The 10285-nt window shown below is 41.9% G+C and overlaps 1 protein-coding gene across 2 annotated transcripts; it reads left to right on the top strand.

Moving 5' to 3' along the window:
- Window positions 1–1243: 1243 nt before the first annotated feature.
- LOC106582697 (zinc finger and BTB domain-containing protein 18.2) lies at window positions 1244–8327 on the top strand. Of its 2 annotated transcripts, none has more exons than XM_014166054.2 (2): window positions 1244–1406; window positions 2775–8327. In XM_014166054.2, exon 2 carries the CDS (start codon window positions 2789–2791, stop codon window positions 4370–4372), a length of 1584 nt encoding a protein of 527 aa, XP_014021529.1. In that variant the 5' UTR covers window positions 1244–1406; window positions 2775–2788; the 3' UTR covers window positions 4373–8327. The 2 variants fall into 2 exon arrangements, with proteins under 2 accessions (XP_014021529.1, XP_014021617.1); XM_014166142.2 differs by lacking the exon at window positions 1244–1406 and adding an exon at window positions 2066–2349.
- Window positions 8328–10285: the final 1958 nt, after the last annotated feature.

Below are 10285 nucleotides of genomic sequence, written 5' to 3' on the forward strand. Positions count from 1 at the left end.
GCCTAACAAATATAAATAACTAACATTGTTGGCATTTGGCATACATGTTAGAAATCATTTTGGATAATTTTTATTGCAATAAGTATTTGAAAATGATGTAAATTCACTCAATAACACTTACTTTCTTATGCATATTTTATATTACTGGTTCCTCATATTTGGACCTTTTGACCAAACAGAAAAATTGTACATGACTTTAATAGATCATATATGTTTCACCACTAAAATCAATATTGGCCGACAGGATGAGAGAACACAAAAAAATAAACCTGCTGTTCTTTTGAGCTTTGCTAAGGCTTGGGACAAGATGCCATGGTGATTATAGATTTAATTGTCAACGGTAGACTAAAAATGGAATAAAGCAGTAATTGGATCTTTAGCCAGTGTCCCCTTCTGACCAGTGCCTGCCGTCTCCCGTCACATTGCTCATTCCCCTCTCTGTCAAGGGGCAGAGAGTAACAGCAAATGGCCCTTTCAAAACACACGACAGCTGGAACACAGGGCAAAGGTGACTGAAGCAGTTGCAGGGTGGGTGGAGAGGGGGCCACAAGAAGAGCAGCTGCAACTTGAAGCCACTTCTTTCCCTCAATATATGTATTTTGAAAATATGGAATTAGAAATCTATGACGAGCAGTGAAAATGAGAAACATCTGTATTTTGGTCTTAATTACTCTCCATAATGAATCCTTATGACCAACTCCTCTTTGATAGATAAATGCTTATTGAACAGGTTCCATCATTCCTAAAGAAAATAAGAAAGTGTATATTTTATTATAGATGTGACAAAGTGTTGGGGGTATGGCAAGTTGCGATCCCCCCTAAAGGTATTTTCCTGTTTTATTTATATAAACTTTCTGCCTTTTGGACTTCCCATTTGTTGCAGCCTAGGCTCACCCAATATAAGTTGTAGCAACAAGATAAAAATACATATCTGCTGGAATATCAAAAAGATGTTCTGTTCTGCATCCTCAATAAAAAAAATACTGTATATAGAATGGGAGCATAATTGTCTTTTCCATATACATTAAAGAGAAGAAAGAAAATTATCAAAACATTTGATACACATTATGCAGTGTGCGAACAGACATCGTTCAAAGCATCAATCAATTCCCTGGTGGACATATTCCAGAAAAGGGAGATAGATTAAGGTAAATCAAATTATGTTCTCAAAGAACACTGCTACTTGCTGCCACTTTGTGAGTTCATGCAGTAGTACAGAATTTATTGTGGTCCGTGTTATCGCGAGACTGGTCCATTAACAACCTGCTTGACACACAGAACTGAGTGCAGCTTGCCTGCCAGGGTCGAACTAAGCTCAATAAACGACAGGAGAAGCGAACATCTGTCCGTACATCATGAAAGGACGTCAGAACATTTAAGAAAACACGGGGACAAGGAAAATATCTGTAAGTAATGCGTTTTGACAATGAAAATGTTGAAACCGAAAGTTATAATACCCAGCGCTACCTCCGTGCAGCGCAGCTGGCTTGGTCAGCGACAGTTGCTGAGCTCCTTTGCTGTGTAAAGGCTTCTAGCCATGAATTACGACCATGCAGCGTTATCTTCCTGCGTTCTTGCCTCTGCTTGTAGTTTTCCTTTCGTTAAAACAGGGCAAAGTAGTTCGCGAAAAGCAAATATTTGTATGTTCGGTTTATTGTTGGTTATGCCTAATTAAAAGTTCATAGGGACATTTGTTTGTTATTTGTAGTCTGGTCCATTGTTATTTTAATAACTTTAAATGTTTTTACACCAATAGAACAAAAGTATGTGTCATTAAAGTTGTGGCTGACCAGTGCGTAAAAGGAACAACAATGCGTTATAAAGTTAACCATATTTCGACTATTGTCAAGTGTCCTTTAATCCTAAAATAAAATACATTTTCTGAAGTGTATAATATTTTAGTGTTGGGACTGATGCAACCTCTGAAACAAGTTTGTGTGTCTATTGTACGTAACTCGACTCAGAGTAACATATGGCTTAAAGGGGAGCACAGCTGGAGGTAGCGTTCCCATTGCGGTGATGTCAGAGCAGCTGACTCTACAGCTTGCAGTGTAATTAGCTAACAGAGCACCAGTTTACTCACTCCCCTGGCGTCTTTCTTAACCTTGCCCGATGGGCGAGTGCTGGTATCCACAAGCCTGAGTTTTTGCCTGTCTCTGTTTGCATGCTTGGTAAATGAACGGTTCCTGATCATTGTTCAGTACACACGAACAACGGCTGAGTAGCGATCGTTTTTGTCTGTGTGGAAGCGTGCGTGCGACTGTACCCGGTCCGTCCGTTTCGCATTTCCATGTGAAGCTCAAAAGCTAGTGCGACTAATCGGACTGCTGTTGGTAACTTGAGAGAAAGGTAGGAGAGCCCAAAAGGACACACACACCTCAATCTGTAGGCTAATCGAGAATAAAATAACAATATTTATATTGATTTAAGTAGCCCTATTGATGCGTAAAGAAGTCGATATGACAAGGAGCCTTTACCATATTGTAATAGGGATGGCGCTTCTATTTAACATTCAATGGAAATGTAGTCTTAAACTTTTCTTTTTAAACAACTATGTGCATGTCTCGCATTTTTATTGCTAATGTTTGCATTGATAGACTACTTTGTGGCATTTTCTGCAAGTTGTATTCTTTTCCTGTACATTTCGTTTGGGGTTGGTTTACTTTTGTTTGTAGTTTCCTTGAACACCAGATGTGTTGCGGACGCTCTGTGGTGCCCTCTATATGGCAGCGTTTCGTTGATTTAATATCCAGTTTTTCCTGTTTTTCCATCAGGTTATGACGGAAGAATGGAGTTCCCAGACCATAGCCGCCAGTTGCTGCAGTGCCTGAGTCAGCAGCGTCACCAAGGTTTCCTCTGTGACTGCACTGTTCTCGTAGGGGATGCACGATTCAAAGCGCACAGAGCCGTGTTGGCCTCATGCAGCATGTACTTCCATCTCTTCTACAGGGACCAGCCAGACAAAAGGGACGTTGTGCATCTGAACAGTGACATTGTGACAGCCCCGGCTTTCAGTCTGCTCCTTGAGTTTATGTATGAGGGGAAGCTGGAATTCAACACTCTGCCAGTGGAGGATGTCCTGGCTGCGGCCAGTTACCTTCACATGTATGATATAGTGAAAGTGTGCAAAAGCAAGCTGAAAGATAAGGAACTGTGCTACCTGGATGAGAAGGTTAGTGAGGGGATAGCACTGAGCTGTCTGGACAAGGAGAGCTCCTCAGACAGCGAGCTGCAGAGCAAGCAGCCAGGGCCAGGCCGGCGACAGACACAGCAGCTGCCCCAGAGAGCCCCCCCGGCAGAGGAGTTTGACATGGACAACTGCGAAGTCAGGCTGGCTGTCACAGATTGTGATAGGTCTGCACAGAGCAGGCAGAAGGCAAACGGTCACCCTGGCAGGTCCCCGGACCTTGTAGGTGTCAATTATGTGTCAGCAGAGGCCGAGCCCTGCGTCCAAACAGCTGGAAAAACAAAAGCTGATGTCAGTAGTTGCACAGTATTGCTGTCCCAGAGGTCCCGGGCTTCAGTTGACATGGACTGCGCTCTGGATTTGTCTTTCAAGCCACTGTCTAGCAGAGATCCCATACACCCCTCCTACATCTCGGGACAGCTGGCCCTCGACAGCCAGCAGCAGGGCACTGAGCCACTTGTTAAAGATGAACACGACTTGCTGTCAGAGCAGGAGGACAGTGAGGCGATGAGCCCGGAGAGCCAGCGCTTTGGGAATAGTTCCAGGAGCTCAGTGGTGACAGGGTTCGCTGCCCTCTTCCCAGGCAACAACGGCTCCACATCGGCCCTGCTCTCCCAGGAGGAAGACCTGATGGAGGAGGGGGTGGGCTGCGGAGGAAGGGGGGGCACGAGGGGCAGAGAGGGCGAGGAGAGGAGGGGGAGGCTGTTGGGGGACAGTGAGGAGGAGGACGACCTGGCCTCCTCAGACATCTCCACCTCCAGTGGGGTGCTCCTGCCCCCGGGGCAACAGGTGTGTGTGTGTCCACTTTGCAGCAAGGTGTTCCCCAGTCCCCATGTGCTCCAACTGCACCTCAGCTCGCATTTCCGCGAGAAGGACGGGGCGCGCTCCAAGCTCTCCCCCGACGGCTCTGTTCCCACCTGCTCACAATGTGGCAAGACCTTCTCCTGCATGTACACCTTGAAGCGGCACGAGCGCACACACTCTGGCGAGAAACCATACACCTGTGGCCAGTGCGGCAAGAGCTTCCAGTACTCTCATAACTTGAGCCGGCATGCCGTGGTTCACACACGTGAGAAGCCTCACGCCTGCAAGTGGTGTGAGCGGCGCTTCACCCAGTCTGGGGACCTGTACCGCCACATCCGCAAGTTCCACTGTGGCCTTGTCAAGACCCTTGCCATTGGATAAACCCCTCTCACCTGTGCCATGAAATAAGACAGAGTAGCGTCTTATCACTCGAGTACTACTACTGCATATACCTCCACAGTAAAGTACTAGTTATACATATTCACAAATTGTTAAAGACATATCCTTTTGGAATTCTAATCCATGTGGCATTTCTTAAGTTAAAGTGTAGCAACTTTATAATGCACAAAACTGGACTTCACTGGAAGGATGTTGGACTTTATAATTTTGTTTTACAACAATAAGATCGGGTGCTTTTCCACTCAAGCTGGATATATGTTGAAGGTGGACAAATCAGTTGCACTTGTTTATTTCTGTCTTGGTAGTGCAAAACTGCTGAGCTAGATGAAGAGTGTATTCTGCTAATAGAAACACATTTCTATGCATATATCTGCAAGTGAATTATAGCACACACTCCTGAATGGATTAACAGCATTTGATTAGTGGAAGGGGAAACTAAAACTGTCCAAGACTAGCAATCTATATTCTATTTTATATCCAACCTTATTTATTAGTCAACCTGCTTAACAGGAAGAAATATCACAAGGCAGTGGAAAAATACTTGAAGTTGGACTACTGGATAATTTTTTGGGGTAGCTAGTATTGTCATTTTCTTTATGGTAGGAATGAAGCAGACAACGGAATGTTTCCTTAGAATAGAGGACTAAAATAAATACAGGAGTTGCAAGGTTTTTTCATATAGTAAGATGGAGCATATCCTGAAGGAATTACTTTTTTGCTGCACTGGCCTTTCAATGTTCATCTCAGCTTAGGCTGTCAGGCTGCTGTATGAACATTTAGAAGTGAATTGTTTTGTCACCTTTATGCTCTAGCATGATGCATATACAGGTTGGGTGGTAATTACTAAAGATAGCAGCTAATGCCTGTAACACTGGTGCCTACTGAAATTATTGACACTCCTGTTCTCATACAAGCATAGGACCTGTTGCCTTCAATACAACTAATCTGTGGGCCTTCAAAAACGTGATCAGCACTTTCCCTTTACAGTGCCTTAATACCAGGAAGTAACTTGGGTCACTCAGTGATTCTCCTTGGCACTTGTATGCCAATTGATTCATGAGTGTACTTACAATAATGTAATACATGTGGCTTAAAATCAAGCTCTTTATTAATTAACAATTGTTGACTTCTATTTAGTAAGTTCAATTTCTGGGTTATTTGTCTGTATTACAGCACTGTAAAAGAAAGGGTAACCACGTTTGCATATTTTTGCTATCCATATAATAATGCTGGAGACATGCCCTGATAGATAGGGCAGAGAGTGGGAGAGATGGTCAAAGTATACTCTCGGTGTGCCTCAGTGCTTCTCTGAGGAGATGGTGTACTGTGGATGTCTTGTTGCCACACTGTCCGTACATCAGAACACGTAGCTCAAAATGCTAAATCTACTGAGTTTATTTTGCCCCTTGTGTTTGCTCTTATACTGTATCCTATGTATTTTTCTGTTCATGTCGAAGTACTACTGATGTCTGATTTAACGTTTGAGTGAATCCTTTGGTGGAACTTTGCTTGACCGAATCTTTGGACAGAATGTGGACTTCATGGGCCTGTTGTGTGTTGGAAAGATTTCATTGTAGTTGGGTTCATTTTGATGCTATACATATGATTCCTACAAGGTGAGTAGCACTAAAAGTCCAAGATATTGGTTTCATCTGTCCTGAGAAGACTTGATCTGAAGGATTTATTTGTTTAACTTGGTTCAGAGTTTACTTTAGGTATGATCTGTAAAGATGAGCTGATTTCTCTAAGCTTAGAGACTTTTGATGCCTTGTCATCTTGGTACTATGGAATTGATATTGGGGTCATTTATTCATTTCTGCAAATCCTGTTACTGTAAAGAAATGGTCTGTTAATGTATCTTACACAGAAATCTTAAATTGCGTATTCTCACCGAAGCACTTGTTTTGAGCATGCATATAGTTTCAACACTGATATTGTCTAGGCTGCTATTTCTTACTATTTGTATATTTAATGTAAATATATATTCTATTTATCAATATGTATGCTGTTTCTCTGTATTAGAAGAACACAAGTAGAGTTGATTATCAAGGTGTTTTACTAAGGCTTCAATCTCTTAGGTAAGAGTTTCATGTCTTCCCTCCCACCGTGATTTGGGTTTCCTTTTCCTGTCTCACTCCAGTGAACTTGGCTTCCTTTTCAGATGTAATGTCTCACAGGCCATGTCTTCACTCCAGAACAAAACAGGGAGTAATACCGCTATGACTGCTGTTCCGGCAGAGGAAGCAGTTGTTCACAAGAACAAACACACCGATATGGTGTAGAATATCTATAGAAGTCATACAATACAAGCATTGTTCTCCTGTCCCAGGTAGTTCTCAAGGGATCATTGTGCATGTATGCCCTCACTGTGGGGGGAAAAAGGCACCATGAGTCTCTCTTTGCACTTTTTGTATTGAATGGAGCCGTTGGAATGCGAGAAATGTATTAGGCAAAGGGAGACCTGGAAGACGGTAAACAGGTGCATTGTCTGGAGGCATCGAAGAACAGCCCTCGATTTCCAGCATGCATTAGATAAGTGCTTCATTGTTCTTTTATGTGGAGAGGATACTACAGTGACTCCATAGCGTCTTTATCAACACAATCACTATAATTGTAAGCATATTTCTCTTTTCATACCTCACCTTTTTGAGATGAGGTATCACAACACTGATTCATCTGAACTTTAGTAGTATGTAGGTAGTATTTATTAACATCCAATTATATACCCATCCTCCCCCTGGAATGAGTTTCCCAATATTTCATGAAGCTGTGTGTTTTAGATAAATGTCATATAGTGTTCAATTTGTGGTATTTCAATCAAAACACGGGAATGTAGTTTGTTGCATATTTTGTCTCACTCTTTTGAAAGGAACATTTCTTATGTGATGCAGTTGAAACATTGATGTATTGTTTTCTCTAATGCATACATGTAGTTGTACAGGCTTAGAAAACTAACAGTAAATTCTTGTTTTGATGGTTTCTCAGTCATTATTTATATCTCCAGGATTGTTACAGAATGTGCCTTGTAGAAACACAGACAAGTGTTGCACCTGGAGTTGCCCTTTTTATACACTACATTTGCCACAGACTGCTGTGATGATATTCAGGCTATACAAATTTCTGTTACGTTTGTTTTTTTCTTCACCTTATCAAAATGTCAACTAAGCCCGTTTTCTGCTGCTTTTAGAGACGAGTTTCAGGGTTGGAGTTTGCTACTGTTAAATGAATTAATCTTTTGTAAAGGTTTTTAATCTGGAATTCAATTTAATGTTAAGCAAACTGAATGCAAGTATTTTTGTTTGGCTCTAAGCTAAGTCCATGTTTGGGAATGAACCTAATTGTTTTCCATAGATGTCATGTTTAATGTGAAACACAGAGATATATTTATGACGAATGAAAACTCATGCTACTGCTCCTGATCAGTGGGGTTTTGTTTTCCTAATTCATGCTGTAGGATTTAAGTCTAAAATTGAGTATTGGGTTACATTTAATACTGGAATTTGTGTCTTTGGCAGGTTAAGCCTGTGAAATTGTGTATAATCATGAGAAATATTTATTGAATTGTTTCTTGTGCAACATTTGACTCAATTTTTTGATTTGTAAAATGAAAGATGCTGATAAATGTCAATGGTAATATTAGAATTTGTAGAAGTGCCATTAGAATTTAATATAATTTTTTAATAAGAAAGTTATATTTTATAGTAATCAATTGCTTCTGTGTTAGTGGTTTAAAGATTTGGGGTCAACTTATTCAGAATTGACATTGTGTAGAACTTGAGGCAATTTATTTTGATCTGTAATTGTATGTGCTTTTTTTTGTTTTGTTTGCGCTTTCAGAGAGTGTGTGTGTGTGTGTGTGCGTGCTGTGGAGATGTGACAGTCTTGAGTTAGGTCTTTATTAAGATTATGCATAGATTAAACAGAACACTTTTCTGTGCCTCGTGTGGATGTCTTTCTTGTGCGTTTCCTGATATTACCATGTTAACATGTGTAGGGGCACAGCTCTTCCCACTTTGGGATTTAGTTGTCCAATCCTATGTTTTGTATTCTACTGACCAAGACACACCAAATTATCTGACACTAAACTAAGACAGGATTTGTGGCAATAAATCCATATAATAATTGGCATGGGAAATTGAAGTAATACGCATTCAAACTGGTGAAAGAGGATTTTTCCACTGTCGACCTTTAGGTATTGTCAAGGAGAGTCTTCATTGTTGCCTGTGCACAAGCAACACCCGATAAGTGTGTTGGTAGTGAGAGGACTGTATACAGACAACACAATGTGATAATACTGTGGGTCTTCTCTATCCCATTGAACCCATAAGATGCAGCCAAGGATAGGGGATCTTTAGCGGTGGCATGTCATTCTTCCGGAGCTGCTGCCAATAGTCCGCAGAGAAAATACCTTTGAATACTTTCAATTGTGTCATATTAATCACCTTTTCATTTTCTTTAATGGATGTAAACTGCATATGTGAGCAAACAAACAAAAAAATGCGTGTCTAATTGGGGATCTCCATGTCAATTCACTGGTCATTTTCTTTGCGGAGGGGTATTATTCCCCCGCTGCACATTTAAAAAAAATCCAGCTGCTCTGCTATGCATTCGGGGATGGGTTGGGAGTTCCCACTACCCTCCCCAGCACATCAATTCTGTGGTGCATAGACAAGGCAGCATCCACCCACCCCAACCCTGAATTACGGCCCCAACCGTGGCCTCATCCAGCCACTGGGTAGTAGCTCAGGCACTCCCTCTGTCTGCTCCCACTCCCGAGCACTAACTTTATGCACAAACAGACGACACTGCCGCGCTGGCCAGCCAGCCACAGCACAAAGAAAACAATGTCCTCCCAAGATCATTCAAAAACACACCAAACGGCCTCCACTACCTCCCAGTAAATAAGGGACCTCACACTGTAAACATTTCTCCAGTTCTCAGGGTATTCACATCACTATCAGCATGTCATATCTGCACTAGGCCATCACATGGATTTCTACATGAACCAAACCTGAGTATGGAAAGTATGGTCCATGTGATAAGGATTAACTGCTAGATGTCAGGGCTGTGATGTGGGCTCTGAGTTAAATCATGGAATATTGAAAACATTCCTTTCCAAGGCTTTTAAGCCTGGTACATTTAGATGGTTTTGGACCTCTACAATACTCTCTGTATTTATTTATTCCCCTGTTTAGAGGCAGACTTGGGGGAAGTTGTTGAGATGAAAGTTGTAAGTGTCCACCACCTCACAAGGCCAGCGGTGGGAGCCCTTGACCTCTGAACGGACTGCCAGGGACAGCTGGTGCGGTCCATGTTTATTTATTTATTTATTTCTTAACAAAAGACAGGTGGTAACACTTGAAAAGGGCACACACACAAAGAAACAAACAGCTTGGTACAAAAACCCAGTCTCGTTTCTCTATATAGACACTCATCTGCGGCATAGACATTATTTTCACTCACATTGACTCACCATCACACTGCTCTCAGAAACAGTAACAATATATTTACTTAAAAATAGACATTGTCATAAAATGTTTCTCAGTTACATTTCCTTTTATTTTGTCACAGAATTGGTTTGGCTTCATTCAAATGCTTCTGCAATACATAACTTACATTATGAAATTGAATACATGAATGACAATTAGCTAGACAGTTGGATATATATCACTGGTGTTCAGGTCATGCTGGGGTTGCCTTGTTTGGAGTGACTCGTCCGTGGAGTGCCAAGACAGTGTGTCCTTGGTCCACTGCACAGCTGTCACTCACTCACTGACGCATATTTATAGCAGTAGCATCGCTGTGCTCGGCGCTCGCACTCCGGGCACAGCTGGTCCCCAAAAGAATGGGTGAAAGACAAAGCCACACGCTCCCACTGCAGTTGGTGTCCAAGCC

Source organism: Salmo salar, chromosome ssa01, assembly GCF_905237065.1.
Source record: "Salmo salar chromosome ssa01, Ssal_v3.1, whole genome shotgun sequence".
In the NCBI taxonomy this organism is placed as follows: domain Eukaryota; kingdom Metazoa; phylum Chordata; class Actinopteri; order Salmoniformes; family Salmonidae; genus Salmo; species Salmo salar.